Genomic DNA, 22,500 nt, shown 5'->3' with positions numbered 1-22,500 from the left:
GGAAGGAAAAATATGTCAAACAATATGTAATCATTACTTGAGGGATTTATACTTTGGTCTATTCTCAGCAAAGAACTTTGAAGTCAATCATTTATCCAATTTGGAAAGAATCCATGACGAAAATCCCATGTCACTGATAAAGACTTTTTTAAGAATGAAATATTCATCTTTTGCGTTATGAAACATGAAATTTTGCAGACACATCCCAACAGTACACATTTTATGACAGCTGAATTCTGATTTTATAAAGTACAGTACAGCCCACATAGATATTGTGGAAATGTTCATGTTAATTTTTAACTTTCCCTTTTGTAATGAATTTTAACTTTCCCTTTTGTAATGAATTTCTGAAAATCCTAATTTCTTTTTATTTTATTACAATTTCATTGTAAAATCATGAATATTAACCAATATTATTCTAGACATGTCACAAAACATGCCAAATAAAAAAAAATCTTATAATACTACATTGCACTGTTATGTAATTCTAAGAGTAAAATTACCGGTACCTAGAAAAAAAATTATATCTAAAGTCTGATATAACCAAAGTTCTATGAATCCTATACAGATAGTAATACTGCATTACTAAATCAATGAAAATCATCAATAAGAGCAGAAAAAGTAAGTTAAGCCTTGAACTCATTTAATTTCATTTAATAAAGTCTCTTGCTAGAGAGCTCCAATATAATTTGAATTCAGGCAATAGTACTCATTCTTGCTCTTGTATTTTTTCAATAATTACTGTACACTCAACATAAGCTGCAAATCTACAATTCTAGGTTTTATCTTATCTTTTTAAAGCTCTTGAAATACTAACAATTTAACAGCCAAGGTCTTTTCACTGCTGTCTGTAAGGGTTCTCCTTTGGAAAGTGTTGAGAGAATAAAGGGAATATTCATGGACAATAAAAGTGGTCACTTTTACTAGCACATAAAAAGTACTCTTTATAAAGAAGTTACTTAAGGCATCAAATTAAAACTCCTGAGGCTAGTAAGTTTTTGTCAATATTATGACATATATCTTATGCTTTAAACCTTCAGCACTTCCTGGATAAATAGTTTGGACTCATATCAGCAAACATTCAATTTACAGTATGCTAGAGGAGTTTAGGAATAATTTTTTTTTATGAAGCTGACAACAGGTAAACTAATATTTTTTTTCTACTTGACATGACAATGTGTTTGTTAAAACACTCCTGTATAGAAAAAATGACCATGAACTGATATTTTCCTAAAGGGAAATAACTAAAAGTAGGGCAGAATTAGAATCTTCTACCAATCCATCTAAAACTAAAAACCTACAATAAAGTACTAGATGGCATTAGTGTACATCAAAGACTACTCTTGCAGTTCATAATCCAACAATACTCTGTACCATTTACTAGCTAAGAAACATCCAGTAAATTAAGTAGCACAAGTCACTATTGTACATAACATTTTCCAAGAAAGTGTTCAAGACAATATCTCAATGAAACAACTACTCTGAAAAAAGGAACCTACAGAATAAGTACTGTACAAAAATTTCTCAATACCTGTTCAACAATTCTACATACTGTGAGTGAAATCGGAGGCTCAAAAGACAGGTCTCGTTACACCTACTTTTCCTAATGGTACTGTACTAAAAATAAGGTAAAAAATTATTTCCTAATGATGTACTGCTACTGAGAACTATCTAAAGGGTACTGCTTACCGGTAAGGGAGCCGCTCTCATTTCTCTCAAGTCGAGGTTTCTGAAGAAATCCACGCACAATATTTCTTCCACACTCGGGTACTGGTCCCCATTACCAAATATGTATTCCAGAACTTGAATCACCTGGAAGAGTTCTCAGGTAAAACACAATTGCTCGAGCATCCAAGTCGTTATTACAAGCATATAGATCATAGATTGTGAATTTTAACAGATCCTGCATTGAATATAAGGCTTCAAAGTCGCAGACTTTTTTAAATCATACTAAATATTATCTGTATGGCTTCCTATTGAACATATAAAGCTAAAAAGCCTTGACAAGTTTTAATATTGGAATGTAAAAAAAAAAAGACCTCTAAACGAGATTACACAGGTATTTAAATAAACGGTAACAGAAAATCAACAACATAGTACATAAACCACAATTTAATAATTTAAGTCGAGTTGTCGAGACGAAGTCTCGAAGTTGTTGGGTTAACTTAAAATAGATAAGAGCAACATCTTCCTTGCATAACCTTTGCATATTGAGTTTTTTGTTTTAAAAAAAAAGGTATTTGAATGTGGGACATACTGAACTTTTAAACATATATTGCATGCAAAACCTACATAACTATTTAAAGCTATGCTATGAAAATTGCTATAAATTGTTTGTCAATTTTTTTTTAAGTCTTTTGCTCTAATTTCTAAGATTAAGGGATGGTCTAAATTTCTGCAATATTCTAAAAATTTGCCTTACTACATTGAATCAGCCGTGGCAATCTAACCAATAAATGGCCCTGTGAAGATCCTACCTGGGGATAACTTGCAATATCCTCATAATGTTTTGCAGTTGGATGCGCAGCGGAAAGCTCATAGCCTGCGCACATCTCAAAAAGCACGTGACCTGTTGAGAATATACGTCAGTAAAATTATTTTAAAAATACACAAAATGTTAATGGGGACAAACTACACTGTTGGAAAAAAAGATACATTCGTAAAGGGAAGAAATTTAAAGTTGAAATAACTTGTTACACTACATTATACCATACTAATTTTCTTGTACATAAAGATCATTTATGAACACCAGCACCATTAAAATTTTCTCAAATAATCTTTGTAAAAACTGATCTTGGAGAAAACTTTTTTTCTCCAATTATGTTTAGATAAGCCCCAAGTAATAAATGAAAAAAATTCATGAAACAATTAAGAAAATTCTGAAGTAATTTGTTTTTTCCCTAACTGTATAAACCTTAGTCCTTCAATAAAAGTATGATTTCGGCATAGCTGGAACTCTGCTGTTAAAATTCCTAATGAGGTGTAGGTAGTTACTGGTTGGTAGTGAGGAAGTCCCGTCCGTCGCCAGTACCCTAAGTAGCCACCATGACATTTACCTAGAGCTTGCACGGTGGTCGAAGCAGGAAATGAAACTTAAAGGACTCATATTTGTACAGCTAAGAAACTTTGTCCTTTAATAGGAGACTTATCCCAAGGAGGGAAGAAGCCCCTATAACCATACTGGCTGGTTTAAATTTTGGGATGTCTATACACTCTGCCCTGAAGTGTTAACTCTTACCACCTCCCAACACTTTGGAATATGTCCTCATGGATTTGGCTATGTTTCTGCATTGTACATGGACAGATTTGGGGCAGACCCTCTATCCTTGGAAGGCTATGTTGTCACTATGTACAGCTAATTGAAAGCATGGGGTTCTACATCTAATCCACCCTCCCCTCATAATGAGTTGGGGGGAAATACAAAGGAATCTTGCACATATAGAATTTACCTGTATCAACTTCCAATTATTATTTTAATTATCATTATTATTATCATCATCATAAATATTACTAGCCAAGCCACAACCCTAGTTGGAAAAGCATGATGCTACAAGCCCAAGGGCTCTAACAGGGAAAAATAGCCCACAGAGGAAAGGAAATAAGGAAATAAACGATATAAGATGTAATGAAGAATTAAAATATTTTAAAAACATTAACAACATTAAAACAGATACTTCATATATAAACTATAAAAAGACTTATGTCAGCCTGTTCAACAAAGAAAAGTTGCTGCAAGTTTGAACTTTTGAAGTTCTACTGATTCAAATACCCAATAAGGAAGATCATTCCACAACTCGGTCACAGCTGGAATAAAACTTCTAAAAGTGCTGTGTAGTATTGAGCCTCATGATGGAAGAGGCCTGACTATTAGAATTAACTGCATGCCTAGTATTACGAACAGGATGGAACTGTCCAGGAAGATCTGAATGAAAAGGATGGCCAGAATTATAAGAAATCTTGTGAAACATACATATTGAACTAATTGAACAATGGTGCCAGAGATTATTATCTAGACCAGGAAGAAATTTAATAGACCGTAAATTCCTGTCGATAAAATTAAGATGAGAATCAGTGGCTGAAGACCAGACAGGAGAACAATACTTGAAACAAGGTAGAATGAAAGAATTAAAACATTTCTTCAGAATAGATTGATCACCGAAAATCTTAGAAGACTTTCTCAATAAGCCTATTTTTTGTACAATTAAAGAGACAGACCTAATATGTTTCTCAAATGTAAATTTGCTGTCGAGAATCACACCTACAATTTTAAAAGCGCCATACAAAGTTAAAAAAAACATTATCAATGCCGAGATCCGGATGTTAAGGAGCCACTGTCCTTGACCTACTAACAATTTTAGCTAGATCTCTATTAAGGGATTCAACAACCCCAGATCTACATTCAGGAGATGGAATTGATGCAAAGAGTGTAGCACCATCTGCATATCCAGCACATAATGGCATGATCAATATACCCAAGGGAGGGAAAAAAAAAAACCTGAGGGAGGGAAAAAAAAAAAGTTACAAGGCCAGACACTACCTCTTGTATGAGATGGAGGACAAGGGCATTTCCTTTCCTTGCTCAAGTCATTGTCAACGGGTTTTCCATTATCTGTGATACTGTAACTACAGACAAGTAGGATCACTGATCAATTGTATTGTCCATAGTCTGTGTTTTGGCGGAGAAATCTGAGTCAGTCACTTCCTCTGCTGGAGCAGCAGGCGAGGAAGGAGTTTTCCTTGATGTAGACAAGGATTGCTGAAATCTTCAAGGAAATGGAATGCCCTCCAAACCTCAGAATAGCCACAGCAGAGCGTCCATATGACCATATCCTTAGCACTTTTTCAACATTACTTTGCGGCTCACTACAAAGCGAAGAATAGAGAATAGCCGACTTTTGGGGAAGCAGATAGTCTCCTCTCGTAGTTTGCCCGGAATGTAGGTTCCAGTACCATTTACTTTATTACCGCCCTAAAGAAAGGCAACGGAAAAGGATCAGAGGTTAAAGTACCAGAGAGATAGAATGAGAGACCAACTTTGAGACAACCCCGCTGGTGAATGATCCCATTCGTACTCCACCCACCATGTAGATATCCATTCCTTCCAGTCATTACAGGAGGATGGCTGCAAAAAGTCATGCCCCTGCAAGAAGTTAATGATTGGGGATCCAAGTGACTCCTGCTCATAAAGGTTCTGCATGTACTGGCAAGGAGCACGACTTCCCCACCACCCACCAGCAACTATCAACGCTGAAATCGTACTCCTAGAGTATTAAAGGATGAAGGTTTGTATTCTTGTAGGAACAACTTTAAGGAAACATACTTTAAAAATTGTATGGTCTAAAACACACTATGTATATCCTGACTATTAAATTGAAGTCTCATTTGATAGCACAGTGCCAATTGACAAAACAGAACAAATTCCAAATAGAAGTTGAACATTTATGCACTCATGGAAAACAAGTCAAATAGTGAATACAATATCTATAACTTTAAAGACTTTGTTACAGTGTTTAAAAAATACACTTAAGACTAGAAATTTTACACTGCAAAATACAAAAATACAATATAGCAAAAACTTTTGACCTCAAACAAATTTTGTCCCCCACAAAATGAAAGATTTATTTTATAATCATCATCAAGGTACATACATATTACAAAGTGTGAAAACATAATTACTACACTTTGAATTATATTCCAGTACAAAGCCACAGGTTCATGAGTGAGATGCCTAGATTAATTAAAAGGCTCAAAGCAGGCTTATTAGACTAACAAAGTTAAGAACACTATTAACAATGGGATAGATCAACAATGTTGCATGCACCAGTCATCCAATTGTCCCATATATAATCACTCTATTCTCCCCCTTGGCTTAAGTTATATACGAAAATAGTAAACCACAGATACGTACCAAAGCAAACCGAGTCTATGGCATCTCTGTTGTCTCTTAGGCGCCTTTTTATAACAGGATAGATCCTCGAAGTGAGACCGAGGAGGGTGTTTTCAACACCCGATAATCTGTAAGAAATAAATCTCTTTAGTCATGCATATTTTATAAGAAATTATGAACATATATTCGGAAGGAATAAATCTAAATTCATCCATATTTTTTTTTCCTTTAATTCTAACATCATCAACAACCTCTTCAACTTCTTTTGGATATTGCCTGTACTGATGAACATATCCCCTAACACCTAAAGATGATTTAGACACTATGATGTAAACACATGCATGTGACCCCACACGTAATTCAACTGGTATGCCAGCAGTACTTCCTAGAGTAGTACAGCAGTGAACTGAATGCCATATGCATGAAGTATAGGCGAGTGCCTGCCTGAGACATTAATCAACATAGTTTCATCATTTTAAATAAACTTTCCCTTGTTAACCACATTCCAAATTTCCTTGACTAAGGAAATAACCACTACCACCGACTTTTCTCCGCTACTTTTATTTTCAAAATATCCTTTAAAATTCCTCTCTCAATTCCCTTAGCTTTTATAACTGTATACAATAAAGTGAATAAAAGTTAATATTACAGTTTGTCCATTGATGAAAAAGACTTATAATTGTTAAGGACATATCTCCAGGATTCAATCTTAAAATTTTAGAAAGAGTTAAAGGAGAGCAGTGCTGGATATCATCTCAGATATTGCTTTTGTAAAAAAAAACAAACTATTTAAAAGAAAGTTCAGTTAAACTTTAGATTAATTGTTCATTATGAGAGTATTACTGAAATTCTTATCTATTACAACTTAAAAGTTACAAAAATCAATCAACAAATAAGCACTATGGATAAAGGGTGTTACACCATCAAAAAGGATTGTATCTGTACTGACTGGACTACACTGGCTGCCTATTAAGAGCTGGAATAAATTTTAGGATATATACAATGACTTAAAGTTATCGGAACAGTATGCCCAATATTTTGAAAATATTTGCTCCATTCTACGCACCCATCAAATTGCGATGACAAGAGACTAGTTATGGATAGTTTAAAGTTATTAAAGCCGAGTTGCACCTTGACTGTTTTGATTTCTTAAATGGTTTTAAGGTTGAAAACTGCATTTGCTTATACGAACAAAGGACATTATTACTTTACGTGTTTCAATTAATCTACAATGCATTAATAAAAGTATTAAAGCAGATATATGGAAGTTTATACCACACATAAAAAAAAGCCTTACCTGGCAACGCCATTCTGGAGGACGACATTACCCGAGTGGAGGTGGCCGTAGGGTGGGAATCCTCTGTCTTGTAGGAAAAGCAGAGCCTCGAGGACTTGTCGACCCAGCCGTTGGACTTGTGATACAGGAAGACCAGCGGATCTTTGTTGGTATTTTTCGCCCCAGTCATCTTGCCAGTGGCTCTGGAAGGAGGGTGGGGGGTAAGTGAGATGTCTAAAGAATGAATAGGTTATCTGGTCTGTAAGTGTAATGCTCAGGTTTAGGCCTACACAGTAATAAGGAATGATCAGTCTCCTTCCATTTTAAGTTATAACTGTTAACAGTAGGCAAACGATAAAAAAAAAAAAAAAAGATGTAAATGATTATCAAAGATAGAGTGATTAATATACAGCAATATCATCAATGCTAAATGCATTAAAACCCTTCTAACTTTATGCTGGATTCAATTAAATGACTCTCCATTGTCTGATAACTACACTTACGTAATAACGTAATCAAGTTTCATGTCAGGAAAAAGCTTAATTGCTAAAGTTCAAAGTTGGCCTGACAGAAACAAATTAACTACATAAATTTCCCCAGAAGGAATTTTATTTACTATGTACAATCCTTCCTTCTAGCATAATCATAATCATTTAAAAATAGTAAAATATATTTTATCAAAATCATATATATTATTCTTCAGATATATTCTATTATAAAGGCTTTGATAATTTAGATGCTGAAAAGTCGCTATGTTTTGTGAATAACCAAATAGTAATTGAAAAGCAAAAATTCCAAGTATTCGAACAATACCCTTTCAATGTGTCAGAATTTTCCTCTTACAATTCTGCATTTACCTTCTCGAGGTCTTCATTCAAAAATAGCTCTCTCTCTCTCTCTCTCTCTCTCTCTCTCTCTCTCTCTCTCTCTCTCTCTCTCTCTCTCTCTCTGTGTGTGTGTGTGTGTGTGTGTGTGTGTGTGAATTTATTAGTTAGAATGTCTTTATAATTGTTTGTTCATTTGTTAAAGTCACGGGACTCCTTATCACTGAGCATATTACACATTCTCCTCTTCCTTTGTCTAAATACCTTAATTGGTTTTTGTTAAAAGTCACGGGACTCCTTATCACTTAGCATATTACACATTCTCCTCTTCCTTTGTCTAAATACCTTAATTGGTTTTACTTTATATCAGTGGTGCAATGGACCCCAACCTTGAGTCTACGGTTGCACCTCAATGCTCCACTAGCCTTGTACCCGAGGGCTCTTTGGCAATTTGGTATTGCCTGAAGGGACTGTCTCAGGTTTTTCTTCATAAGTCAAGTTGCCTCCCCACAACCACAGGTATTATTCCTATTTCTTTCAGTTCCCATGTAATTTTCAGGTCGTTCTTTAGTTCTTGATATTTTATTATTTTCTGCCTTTCAGCTCTATTGAGGCCAAAATCACTGTGTAATGTCATCTATAATCTTGGATGTTTTTTATCTTGTGTATTGCAGATCACAATATCATGTCATACACTTACTTTACTTTAAGGGCTGCTTACCTTGTCCTGTACAGCACAGTTGAACCCTATTCTCTAGCAGCTCCTATTTACCTTTCTGTTGGGATTATCTTCCTCTGTGTGTAAGTGCATGTGCATAGAGAGCAACACCATCCATCACATTTTCCCTTGCTGTACAGACGCCAAACTATCACCTTGATTAGCACAACTATTAATGGTTGGTAGGACAGTACCCGTAACGGAAGCACAGCCTATTAACTTCTACATCGATCTCTGGCAGCTCAACAACAAAACTGAAGCCCGAACCTCACGTACCAAATGTCTTGTCTGCAGCTCCACTAAGGCAACACCATGTATACCTCAACAATGAATACAATTGTTACAGATCTGAAATTATTCTTAAGTTCCTGGAAAAATGCTTGGCGTTCCCTAATACCAGTATCACCTCAAATGCTTTAACTAATTCATACCAGTATCACCTTAAATGCTTTAACTAATTCATACCAGTATCACCTTAAATGCTTTAACTAATTCATACCAGTATCACCTTAAATGCTTTAACTAATTCATACCAGTATCACCTTAAATGCTTTAACTAATTCATACCAGTATCACCTTAAATGCTTTAACTAATTCATACCAGTATCACCTTAAATGCTTTAACTAATTCATACCAGTATCACCTTAAATGCTTTAACTAATTCATACCAGTATCACCTTAAATGCTTTAACTAATTCATACCAGTATCACCTTAAATACTTTAACGAATTCATACCAGTATCACCTTAAATACTTTCCCAAATAATAACAATTGTAATGCAATTGTCCTGAATTACTTTACAGCCACCAACAACTTAAAACCTAGTGCTCCTTTACCGGCATCTTTCTAGACACTTTTACATTATTATGAATAACTTCATCAACAACCTTATCTGGTGGGAAATCTGCCGTTACAAAAAAATCCTTAATAACAATAACAATTACCCGATGACTGGATTTATCATACATTATCACATGTTACTGATTCTGAGTCTCCATTTCTTTAAAAGGAACACAAGAACTTTCGAGATAGCCTTACCCTGTAGATGAGATCCTTCAAGGAACCTTTGTTGTTGTGAGGAATGACTGTGATGACGTACGTATGTGAAGAAATGTTGGCAAAATCAACGTCTAACACTGGGTAAATGTACGGATGATGTAATGCCTGAAAAAAAGAATAAAACATTAGAAAAACACAATAAGGATATTACCAATTATCAAAAGTACTGTGTAACAATATGTGCCAATTAAGTAAAATTTTTATAGATTCTTGAGAATTTTTATACTAACAAGGCTTTAAGAAATAGGCCTACAGTTCACAAAACTAATTCTTTTTTTTTTTGTATTAAAAGAAAGGGAATAACCAAATTAAAATACCTGTCGTCAAATTAATTATCTAACCCAAACATTCAAATACTTAACTCAAGGGGCTTTTTAGTGTCTTGTCTGTCCCAGTGCCAAAGAGGAGTGATGAACATTTGAGTGTTTTTCTCATCTTAAAACTAACATGCTATTGTGGTTAATATATATTATAATTTACAGCGAAACTGGAATTTACTAAGAGAAATGGAGTGCTGCCTATTCTGGCATAACTACCTAAGCATCGATTAAAATGTGAACACCATATCTTGTCGAAGCCCATTGTTCACTTTTGGAAGTTCTTGCGCATGCGTTGTTTGCATTCGCCTCTTGGCAGCTATTGTGCATTTCTGGAGATGACGTAATTATCATCTGGCCTTTTTTCAACCAATTAAAAGCTTTCTAATATTTATGCATCAGTTCCCGGATGTTGTCTTGCAACAACCCTTTCCTTCCCCCTCCACTTCATTTCCAGCCAAAGGAATATATGAGAACAGGTTAACCCCCTATGAAAGGAGTGGCAAGTCTACTGTTATTTACTCTAACGTGTGTAGACAGACAGACAGACAGGCCCCTACAATAGACTGGTAACGAGGTATAAGAAACAGACAGACGTGCCCCTACAATAGACTGGTAACGAGGTATAGGAAACAAGACAGACAGACAGACAGGCCCCTACAATAGACTGGTAACGAGGTATAGGAAACAGACAGACAGACAGGCCCCTACAATAGACTGGTAACGAGGTATAGGAAACAGACAGACAGACATGCCCCTACAATAGACTGGTAACGAGGTAAAGGAAACGGACTGACAGGAGAGAGAAGGAAAAGGTGTGTTCCTACTGCGCTAATGGTGTTAAACCATAAGTCCAGAAGCAAGGCCAATAAGAGAATAAAACCTGTTAACCGCCCACTCACTGCTAGCCCAGGTGGCGAAGCCTTCTGACCACGCAACGCCATTTGACCCAAACCGTCGCAGCAATGACCATTTGAGGGACGTGTTATAAACTTTAGGTAATTATGATGTTCTAATTACACGCCATATACTTTTCCAACTGGTTATCGTATGTTTATTATATATTTCTGACCATTAATAGTGCTGAACATTAGTTTTTTTTAAGATTCCCCATCCAAACACCCTAGGATTGATTGATTAGGAGTTAGGTGGCATCCTGACAAAACACACCGAGAACCCCCATTATTGTTTGTAAATGGGGGGATATGGAAAGTTAACGGGTGGTTTGCCCCAGTATTCAAGGCCAGAAAAGGAAAAAAAAATATAGTTGGATGAATATATGGTTCATGTACTTGATTGAAAAAAAAATAAATAAATAAACAAGGAAGACTGCAGGTTAAAGTTTAAAATCATTAGAAATGGTGCGTCTTGGGGTTTTATTTACAGGATTACAAATGAGAGTGATTTGAAACTATTAATACCTTTGATGTATTGAACACGATTATCATGCAGAAATTTATCTTCAGAAGTAAATATCCCCCCCCCCCTGCTATATTAAGCAGAATGAAACATCTTAATCAACAAACTCAATAAAAAACACGTATCCCAAGTATTTTAAATTGGAAATCCTGGTCACACGAAAAGAACCAATTACTTGGTAACAATCTTTGGTACTATTCAAAGACAGACATATTCTCCAACTCACATGAAAACTTTTAATACAAAAACATTGAAGACAAGAAAGCTAAAAAAGGCAATTTAGATTTTTTGGTGAACAACACCCCCTACCCACCCCCGCCGCAGAGACAAACACACGAGTCCCAAACAATGCCTAGAAACCCACCTACCCTTTTGCTGTACAATAATGCCTACATTTATTTTCCGAAAGAGTTCGGGAATAAAGATAAAAAATACCAGCTAATTTATTTCAAGTTTCCAGATAGATTTATACTCAAGCTACACTAAAAATTACCAGCAAATATACAGATGTTTACTGGCAACATCTTGATGGTCACAGAAACTGTTACATAAACTCAAAAACACTGAATAAAAGTCTGTTCATCTAGAAGAGTTTAGTAGCAACTGGCCTACAAGCACTCAAACCCTCGAATATGAAGGTAAACGGCAATACTCTTCCATGAGTTTTAAGTTTCCGAACAATGGTAACAATTTTCAACGCTTGGCAAAATCGTATACAAGCAAATAAACTAGTTCTTGTACAGTAAGCGAAGTTTAACAAAATAGCTTTAGAGCGCATAGGAAAATTATCCACGGATACTTCGTAAACTAACTACCGTATACATGGAATAATTGGTGCTAAAGTTCTTTAGTTTCTTAGACTAGAAAATCAGCTTAAGAGAAAAATTACGAGCATTATTATATGATAAAAATATGTTCTCTGAAATTGGATATCTAAACTAATCCAATGACAAAACCTATAAATGAGAGACATTACAATTTCCTGGCCAGGTGACCATTATCAAGAGCCGGCCGAACACACAAAATATTGTATCCCAGCTCTTCTGGGACTGTTCCAGCAAACTAACCAGCTTACCCTAAAAAAAGCTCATCTGGAAATACTCCTCTTGGAAAAAATCCAGATTACCTGAAGACATCAATATACAAAAAAGAAATATTTAAAAGACATCAATCTCAAATGGGATATCTCCACTTACCTGGAAGAGCTCAACAAGAGAATAAATGAGACAGACATCTAACTTACGATAATTATGTGGAATGGTGACCATTATTAAGAAGCAGCCGAACACGCTAAATATTTCAGCTCTCCTGGGATTGTTGCAAGAAAGCTTACCCTAAATAACCTCATCTGGAAACACTCATTTTACTTGGAAAAAACCCTATAAAAAATACTAAGACGACATCAATCTCTACTGGGATATCTCCCCGCTTACCTGGAAGAGCTCAACAAGGGCTTCTCTGGTAGCGGTATTGACCGGGATTGGGCACTGCTCGTCGTAAGGCTGCAAGGTCATTAACCTGTCTGTTTTTACGGAAGAGTCCCGGATCATAAACCAGTTCTTATCAATTCGCGACCCTGGAAAAAGATATATATGGTAAGACAGGTTTAATCATTCTAAAATTCGCGTATCAGAATGGAAAGGATATTACGGAATAATCTAGATTGGGCAGATATATATTCAGGAATATAAGTAAACTTTATGGCAATATAAATATACACATTATTATTATTATTATTATTAATAGTAGTAGTAGTAGTAGTAGTAGTAGTAGTAGTAGTAGTTGCTAAGCTACAACCCTAGTTGGAAAAGCAAGATGCTATAAGCCCAGGGGCCCCAACAGGGAAAATATCAAAAGCTTAGGTCCACACCTATGCAACAGTTCACAGAAGATACTACTACGTAGATATCAGAAATATGTTTTAAGAACGCGATGAGAGGTCTAGACAAGATGGCGAGGTGATGTCTATGATTTTTTTTATTCCTTTGTAATATCCAAAAACCACTCCCATGCTATATCAGACAATTTTATAAATAAAGTTGGTATCGACATACTTCGCCATGTAAAACCAATGAATTCTAAAACCATGACTGTTAAGCCGGTAACATGAAATGTAGAGAAGGTTTTCAGATTTCCTCGATTATGCAAATTAATATTTATTGATATGTGTAAAATCATTCTTAGACTAAAATATTCAGGACATCCACCCAGATACTAACTCAACCTCTACGCACGCACCCACGCATGCATGCACGCACGCATGCACGCACGCACGCACACAAAGAGATAGATATACAGTATATATTATTAACTATTGAGACAATGGAGTATATGAATACGAAAGGAAAGCAAGACTAACCAAGAATAAAAATTCGCCAATACCAAAGTGTGTCACAGTGATTAACGTAGGTTATCTGTTCTAAGCACTAATTGTAAAAATAAACACTAACAAATAACTACCTAAAAATACACAAAACCATTCTAATTTCCCGTCGACACTTCTCTTAATGCATTGTCAAAATCAAGTAGAGAAATTTTTTTTTCGGAACTCTCCCAACTTATATTTATAATGTCTGGACAATTTCAGGTATTCATCAGGGCAGAACTAGTAATTGTTGCATAACTTAAGTAAATCAAGAAATTTTCTGAAAAAAAATCCTTACATATTCACAATGGGACAATTTCTAGAATTCGACGGGGCAGAACTTGTAACTGCTTAAGCCTACTTGTAGAAAATGATCATCTATTTACGAAGGCACATGGAAACGAGACATTATATTCAAGTAATATTAAGTTTATCCACAATTTGCCTCTTTACGCTTAGACGATGAACTTCAGAGAGAATCTTTTGTTTACCAATGTTTCGAGTTTTCAATATGTACAGAGCAAAATATTAACTGGAAAGAAATTATTTTCACACACCAAGGCCCGCCTGAACAGACTTTTAGTGTCTGATGGAGGGCGAGAAATTAACCCGTAAAAGTAAAGTAAAAGTAAGTACCCTATAGTCCATTTCTTTTAGCGATGCATATTTGCACCGACTCACGGCGTTGCCCTTTTAGCTCGGAAAAGTTTCCTGATCGCTGATTGGTTAGAATTATCTTGTCCAACCAATCAGCGATCCGGAAACTTTTCCGAGCTAAAAGGGCACCGCTGCGAGTCGGTGCAAATATGCATCGCTAAAAGAAATGGACTATAGTCTATCATATCTTTTACTTTCCTACGAAATTTCAATTTATGGTTGTGTATGATAAATTTTACTCTCAAAATAAAGACCGATCCTTTGTCACTTTCGTAAACTGGAGGTCAAACGAACAATTAATCAAAATATTACATCCAAGGTTTATAAAATACATTTTATAAACTCCTTTATTACACCAACAGTAGATTTGAATGAAAACTTCAGCTTGTTAAACCAAGAGAGTAAGAACTGTAAATTGTAATTAATTCAAGAACAGAGAACAGCAAGAAAAGGAACATTTAAATGGAAAGTGAATCGCCACAAAGGATTAAGTGGGCGGAACAAATTCTAAAACAATGAAATCTTTGAAAACAAAAAGCAGTTCCGCAATGCGGTATGTGTGTTTTCAATCTCCACCCGACACCCCCTCTTACTCACTTTTATCTCCTCTCTCTTTTAACTTTCCTCTCTTCTCTTTCTCCTTCTCCTCCTCCTCTTCACGTTTCGGAAATAACTACTACTACCTCTTCTTCTTGTTTTGCTTTTTTTGTTCTTGTTCTTCTTCTTTTCCTCCTCCTCACGTTGAGGAACTTTCCTCTTCTCCCTTTCCACCCCCCTCTCTTCTTCTCTCCCTTCTACTCCTCCTCTCCATGTTAAGGATTGTAGGTCAAAGATACCGAAAACTATGAGTGACCAACTGCAACCATCACTACCTTTATTAATGATTAGAATTTTATAATTAAAAAAATCCAGACCAGCGTTAATCAAGAAAAAACAAAAGATCGAAAAAATATGGAACAGTAAATTCCGCCTAAATCATGTTTCGAATGAGTCTGGAAACTCTGGGGGTAAAAAGTCCGGAGTGGCATGATTAAAATATCAGGTGGTTCCAGAGAAAAGTCATTATTTCGTCGGGGATAAAATTTTCACCAAACATTCATTCGTTTGTTCGTTGCCTTTTAGTTTTTAACTGGCCTCGAGACCAGCTGCTCGAACGTGTAAAATACTGCTCTGAGAGAGAGAGAGAGAGAGAGAGAGAGAGAGAGAGAGAGAGAGAGAGAGAGAGAGAGAGAGAGTTTAGCAACTATACTTCATTTTTGTCGGGAGAAAGCAAACTAGTTTTCGACGAAAAATATCCTGGTCCTGCCTGAGAGAGAGAGAGAGAGAGAGAGAGAGAGAGAGAGAGAGAGAGAGAGAGAGAGAGAGAGAGAGAGAGAGAGAGAGAGAGTTAGTTTAGCAACTATACTTCATTTTTGTCGGGAGAAAGCAAACTAGTTTTCGACGAAAAATATCCAGGTCCTGCCTAGGAGAGAGAGAGAGAGAGAGAGAGAGAGAGAGAGAGAGAGAGAGAGAGAGAGAGAGAGAGAGAGAGAATTTTTCAAGCTACCCACATCGTCTCTGCCTGAAGAATGCAAATCATTCATCGGTTAGAACTGAATAAGGGGGCTAAACTGTCCTGTCCTGGTCCGCTTGTTTTTAGCCTCACTGGGGCCTTCGAGGGAGATCCTACAACCCCCTCCAGATAGTTAACTTCCTTCTCGATTCCAAAACTTGCAGTTACTGAATTAAGAAACTTTCCTGTCGTTGTCTTGGGGCAAGTCAACCCAATATCGAAAGAGATCAGTTGGTAAAACAAGTTCCTGATAAGGACCTTATCTCCAGAGCGAATTATCTTTCATCTTTTGAATTTGTCTAACAATGTTGACGTTACTTATTGCCTATGTTTCCATATATCTACATTATGGTAGGGGATCCTTATGCCCGAATTTATACTAACATATACAATTGAATTATTTACTGATGAAATGAGTTTATATACATGAAGTATTTCTCTATCTTTTTCCGAAAACTTCGAATGGTAAAGACAATTATGCTAAAACCTATGTTAGGTATGTAGAAACCAAGTAGAAACCAACTATTATTTGAATGGAATATCCTTTGATAACGAGGAAATATGTTGATAAAACATTTCCCCAGATACAGAAGAAATGTGCATATAAAATATTTCCCAGATACAAAAGAATGTGTAGATGTAATATCGAAAGAACTCGAAAAATATGTAGATAACATACCCCTATACACCAAGGAAATCTATCTAGACTGAGGAAATAATATAAAACCTAAAAAGCTAGATAAAAAAAGTCCACAAACACCAAGAGGAAATATCGAGAGAACCCGAAAAAAATTTTATAACCAAAAGTACTGATTTCAGATAGGTAAAAAAAGTATGAAAAAACAATTAAATCAGAATAGAAAAAGGATCATCACTATATAAGCCGAAGATTGTGGGTACTTCAAATTGTATGAATAAAAAACATTGCAAGGAGGAAAATTTGAATAAATTTCTAGCAAAACTAACTAAAAATAAGATATTTAACTTGTCTTTAAAAGGTAATGTATACTTGAAAAAAGTCTCGAGTAGTAGTAGTAGTAGTAGAAGTAGTAGTAGTAACAATAATATATTTAATAATAATAATTAAGGAAACTCAAATACATATAATGACGTATCACGGGTTAGAAGCCCTTTTTAATAACTAAACAGACATAATTTATCATTCACATGATAAGATTGAAATTAGGCTTAAGGCTCTAAATGTCTTATATATGTCATACAGTATTTTATCTCGGTAAAATACACTAAAGTTATGGTGTGACAATTTTCAATCTTTAATGTATTCATAAAAACTGGATTTTGCACCATGTTATTCACCTGTTAGATAACAGGTTATCTGAATTTATATAATAGTTCACGGTACTGTACCAACCGTGTGTCACACGATCGTACATAAATTATTTTGTATATATTATGCTTGTATCTGCGCTCTTCCCTCGCACTAAAAAGAACCTGAATATACATGTCTGCGTGTTTCCTCTCTAACATTGTCTGTTTCTCGAACATGAAAATTCCTGTTGCCTTGAAGTTTTGTTTATAAAGGAGTGTGTTCTTTAATGAAGTTACTCAGTTGATTGCATCCTGCCTTTGAGTCATAACTATTCTCTCGGCAGTCACAGTACTGTTCGAGGTAATATCTTACCTCTAAAAAGAACAGATACTTAACGGCATTGTTTGGGGTGGTAAGTATACCTCTAAAGGCAATATTACTTTACGTCATTTTCGGAAGTAATAACTAACCTTTAAAAAGCAAATAATCCTTCAAGTATCTGCCCGAGGTAATACTGAAGGTTACAGTATGTATGTATGTATATTATTGTATGTATGTATGTATATTATTGTATGTATGTATATATATTATTGTAAGTATGTATGTATATATATTATTGTAAGTATGTATGTATGCATGTATATATATTACTGTAAGTATGTATGTATGTATGTATGTATATATATTATTGTAAGTATGTATGTATGTATATATATTATTGTATGTATGTATGTATGAATATATATTATTGTATGTATGTATATATATTATTGTATGTATGTATGTATATATATTATTGTATGTATATATATATATATATATATATATATATATATATATATATATATATATATACACATACATATATATAGACGTCAAATACGATACCTGTTATAATTACCCGTAGCTTCCCAACAACACTTTCAGGGTAATGAGTTCTCGAATGAACTAAAGAATGTAATTTCGGAGTTATTATCAAATAATTAACTTTGAAATCCAACGCGTTTTTGTAACACTAAGGTACAGAATACAGTAATTAAACCAATTACAGACTTTTAGTAAAGCCGTTGACAAACTACCAGGGTTACCGATTTTCAATTTCGAGTTGGAGTCAGTAAGAGTAAATAGGTTTGTTTTAATGAAGAGAAGATCTAAAACTTGCAAAGGATATTTAATGAACAAAAAGTCTCAAAATTCGAAGACAAACTTAAATAGGTTTCTAACAGCGTCATACTTTAAAACCCTAGATCAGTGTTTCCCAACCTTTTATAAATGATTACCCCAAAATTTTATTTCCAGCTAATCAATTACCCCATTGAACATATACCCGGTAACATCGGATGGTTTAATGCAGCCACCTGATGAGCTGTATGGATCATGTAGCCCGCTATTGGCTGCTTATAGTTAAGGATCCAAAACAAATGCAAACTTTTCCATTTTAATGGATATTAAAATGAACCATCATCAGTGCAGAATGTTCACTATAACCATATTAATTATGGGAATGTGAATAACTCAATTTCAGAACATCTTGATTACCCCAAAAATACGGGTCCATTACCCCGCTGGGGTAATTTACCCCAGGTTGGGAAATACTGCCTAGATGAAATTCGCACATAACTATATGAATCAAAAGAATGCGATCTTGTTTAAACATTCTATTTATGTAAAAAAAAACAATATTAGAAAAGACTATTAAAAGATGGTTCTAGCCGTCGTTTTTTTCCTACAAGACACTCGAGACATCGATAATTTATACTAATCTATTTATCTATTTACCAAGGCACTTCCCCCAATTTTGGGGGTTAGCCTACTTCAAACAAATGAACAAAAGGGTACCTTTCCTTTGGTATATACATCAAATATACAAATACCTATACACGTAAATATTCAAACTTTGTTATATACTGTTATCCAAGGTAATCGTCTTAAAATAAATCATACTTACTTTACTTTTACTTTTACGGGTTTATTTCTCGCCCTCCATCAGACACTAAAAGTCTGTTCAGGCGGGCCTTGGTGTGTGAAAAAATAATTTCATTCCAGTTGATATTTTGCTCTGTATCTTATCAGTTATTTCGCTAGCATTTGTATTCAGGCTTAATAGTTTTCAGGTCACTATTATAACACTTTCTAAAAAGATAAGTCTTCAGGTTTTTCTTGAAAGCTGCCACATTATTGCCGTTCTTGACATCGAATATCTTGAAAATATTATAAAACCGCAAGTCCAAATTCACCCCCAAGTCCCCAAAACCCACCAGAAAATTATAACAAAAACTCCGTCCGACCAAATAAGTTAAACAGGTCCCGCTGAGTCTGACTTGGCAGCGACCACACCTTGAGTCCGTGACTAATGGACGAGAGACTTATTTATTTTCGTGATTATCCTCTTTCCTTATAACTATAGAATGCAATAAGAACACAATTCAGCAAATGAAAAGTCAACAATGCTACCAAGTCTTTTATCTCGAACCCCATAACACGGGACGGAAAAATGCTAAGAATCAACATGATAATTGGGGGCTGTTGGATTATTCGATCTAATATTGAGATTGGGAAAGTAAAATAGGGAAATTAATATATAGAGAAAAATATTAGCGATGGAGACACACGATATATATATATATATATATATATGAGAGAGAGAGAGAGAGAGAGAGAGAGAGAGAGAGAGAGAGAGAGAGAGAGAGAGGGGGGGGTAAGAAGTGGAGAGAAATGGAGACTCAAAAGGAAGAGACAAGGAAAAGTAAAAAAGGGAGATAGGAAGAGAAAAAGGAAGATGCAAGAGAGAGAGAGAGAGAGAGAGAGAGAGAGAGAGAGAGAGAGAGGAACTACACTTCATTCTTGACGGGAAAAAGCAAACCAGTTTTCGACGAAAAATATCCTGGTCCTGCCTAGGAGAGAGAGAGAGAGAGAGAGAGAGAGAGAGAGAGAGAGAGAGAATTTCAGGCTACCCATATCGTCTCTGCCTGAAGAATGCAAATCATTCATCGGTTAGAACTGAATAATGGGCTAAACTGTCCTGTCCTGGTCCGCTTGTTTTTAGCCTCACTGGGGCCTTCGAGGGAGATCCTACACCTCCCTCCAGATAGTTAACTTCCTTCTCGATTCCAAAACTTGCAGTTACTGAATTAAGAAACTTTCCTGTCGTTGTCTTGGGGCAAGTCAACCCAATATCGAAAGAGATCAGTTGGTAAAACAAGTTCCTGTTAAGGGCCTTATTTCTTGAGCGAATTATCTTTCATATTTTGAAGTTGTCTAACAATGTTGACGTTAGTTATTTCCTGTTTCCATATATCTACATTATGGCAGGCGATCCTTATGCCCGAATCTATACTAACAAATATATACAATTATTTACTGATAAAATGTGTATATAAATGAAGTATCTCCATTCTCCTCTTTTTACGATAACTTCGCATGGCAAAAGACAATTATGCCAAAACGTATGTTGGACATGTAGAAACAAACAAATATATAAATGGAATATCCCCAGATAAGGGGGGAAATATATTGATTAGATATTTTCCCAGATACAGAAGAAATATGCTTATAAAATAATTCCCCAGATACAGAAGAAATATGCTTATAAAATATTTCCCCAGATACAGAAGAAATATGCTTATAAAATATTTCCCCAGATACAGAAGAAATATGCTTATAAAATATCTCCCCAGATACAGAAGAAATATGCTTATAAAATATTTCCCCAGATACAGAAGAAATATGCTTATAAAATATTTCCCCAGATACAGAAGAAATATGCTTATAAAATATTTCCCCAGATACAGAAGAAATATGCTTATAAAATATTTCCCCAGATACAGAAGAAATATTCTTATAAAATATTTCCCCAGATACAGAAGAAATATGTAGATGAAATACCCTTATACACCAAGGAAATCTATCTAGACTGAGGAAATAATATAAAAACTAAAAAGCTAGATAAAAAAAAAAGTCCACAAACACCAAGAGGAAATATCTAGAGAAGCCGAAAAAATTCTATAACCAAAAGCACTAATTTCATATAGGTAAAAAAGTATGAAAAAACAATGAAATCAGAATATAAAAAGGATCATCACTATATAAGCCGAAAATTGTGGGTACTTCATAATTGACTGAATAGAAAACATTGCAGGGAGGAAAATTTGAATAAATTTCTCGCAAAACTAACTAAAAATAAAATAATTTGTCTTTAAAAGGTAATGTATACTTGAAAAAAGTCTCGATTAGTAGTAGTAGTAGTAGTAGTAGTAGTAGTAGTAGTAGTAGTAGTAGTAGTAGTAGTAGTAAATATATTTAATAATAATTAATGAAAGTCAAGTACATATAATGACATATCACGAGTTAGAAGCCCTTTTTAATAACTAAACAGGCATAATTCATCATTCACATGATAAAATTGAAATTAGGCTTAAGGCTCTAAATGTCATATATATGTCATATGGTATTTTATCTCGGTAAAATACACATTTTCAATCTTTAATGTATTCATAAAAAAACTGGATTTTGCACCGACATATTATTCATCTGTTAGATTAACAGGTTATCTGAATTCATATAATACTTCACGGTACTGTTCGAGGTAATATCTTACCTCTAAAAAGAACATACTTAATGGCATTGTTTGGGGTGGTAAGTATACCTCTAAAGGCAATATTACTTTACGTCATTTCCGGAAGTGATAACTAACCTTTAAAAACCAAATAATCCTTCAAGTATCTGCCCGAGGTAATACTGAAGGTTACAGTATATGTATATAATATTGTATGTATCTATGTATATATATTATTGTATGTATCTATGTATATATACTATTGTATGTATCTATGTATATATACTATTGTATGTATCTATGTATATATACTATTGTATGTATCTATGTATATATATTATTGTATGTATCTATGTATATATATTATTGTATGCATCTATGTATATATATTATTGTATGCATGCATGTATATGTATATATATATATATATATATATATATATATACATACATATATATAGACGTCAAATACGACAACTTGTTATTATTACCCGTAGCTTCCCAACAACACTTTCAGGGTAACGAGTTCTCGAATGAACTAAAGAATGTAATTTCAGAGTTATTTTCAAATAATTAACTTTGAAATCCAACGCGTTTTTT

The 22,500-nt window shown here is 34.7% G+C and overlaps 1 protein-coding gene across 9 annotated transcripts in view; it reads right to left on the bottom strand.

Annotated features, from left to right (window-relative positions):
• Nucleotides 1-22,500, bottom strand: part of Slob (Slowpoke binding protein) — a 261,375-nt gene that overhangs the window by 59,053 nt on the left and 179,822 nt on the right. For all 9 annotated transcript variants that reach the window (XM_068345249.1, XM_068345250.1, XM_068345256.1 and 6 more), the window contains exons 3-8: nt 12,936-13,078; nt 9,746-9,871; nt 7,185-7,366; nt 5,909-6,015; nt 2,478-2,569; nt 1,690-1,812 (exon numbers count right to left, since the gene is read on the bottom strand). In XM_068345249.1, the coding sequence (XP_068201350.1) occupies nt 1,690-1,812; nt 2,478-2,569; nt 5,909-6,015; nt 7,185-7,366; nt 9,746-9,871; nt 12,936-13,078 (773 nt within the window). The remainder of the gene's footprint in view (nt 1-1,689; nt 1,813-2,477; nt 2,570-5,908; nt 6,016-7,184; nt 7,367-9,745; nt 9,872-12,935; nt 13,079-22,500) is intronic.

This window comes from Palaemon carinicauda, chromosome 21 (genome assembly GCF_036898095.1).
Source record: "Palaemon carinicauda isolate YSFRI2023 chromosome 21, ASM3689809v2, whole genome shotgun sequence".
NCBI classification, from domain to species: Eukaryota; Metazoa; Arthropoda; class Malacostraca; order Decapoda; family Palaemonidae; genus Palaemon; species Palaemon carinicauda.
This window is presented reverse-complemented; position numbering and strand designations above follow the sequence as displayed.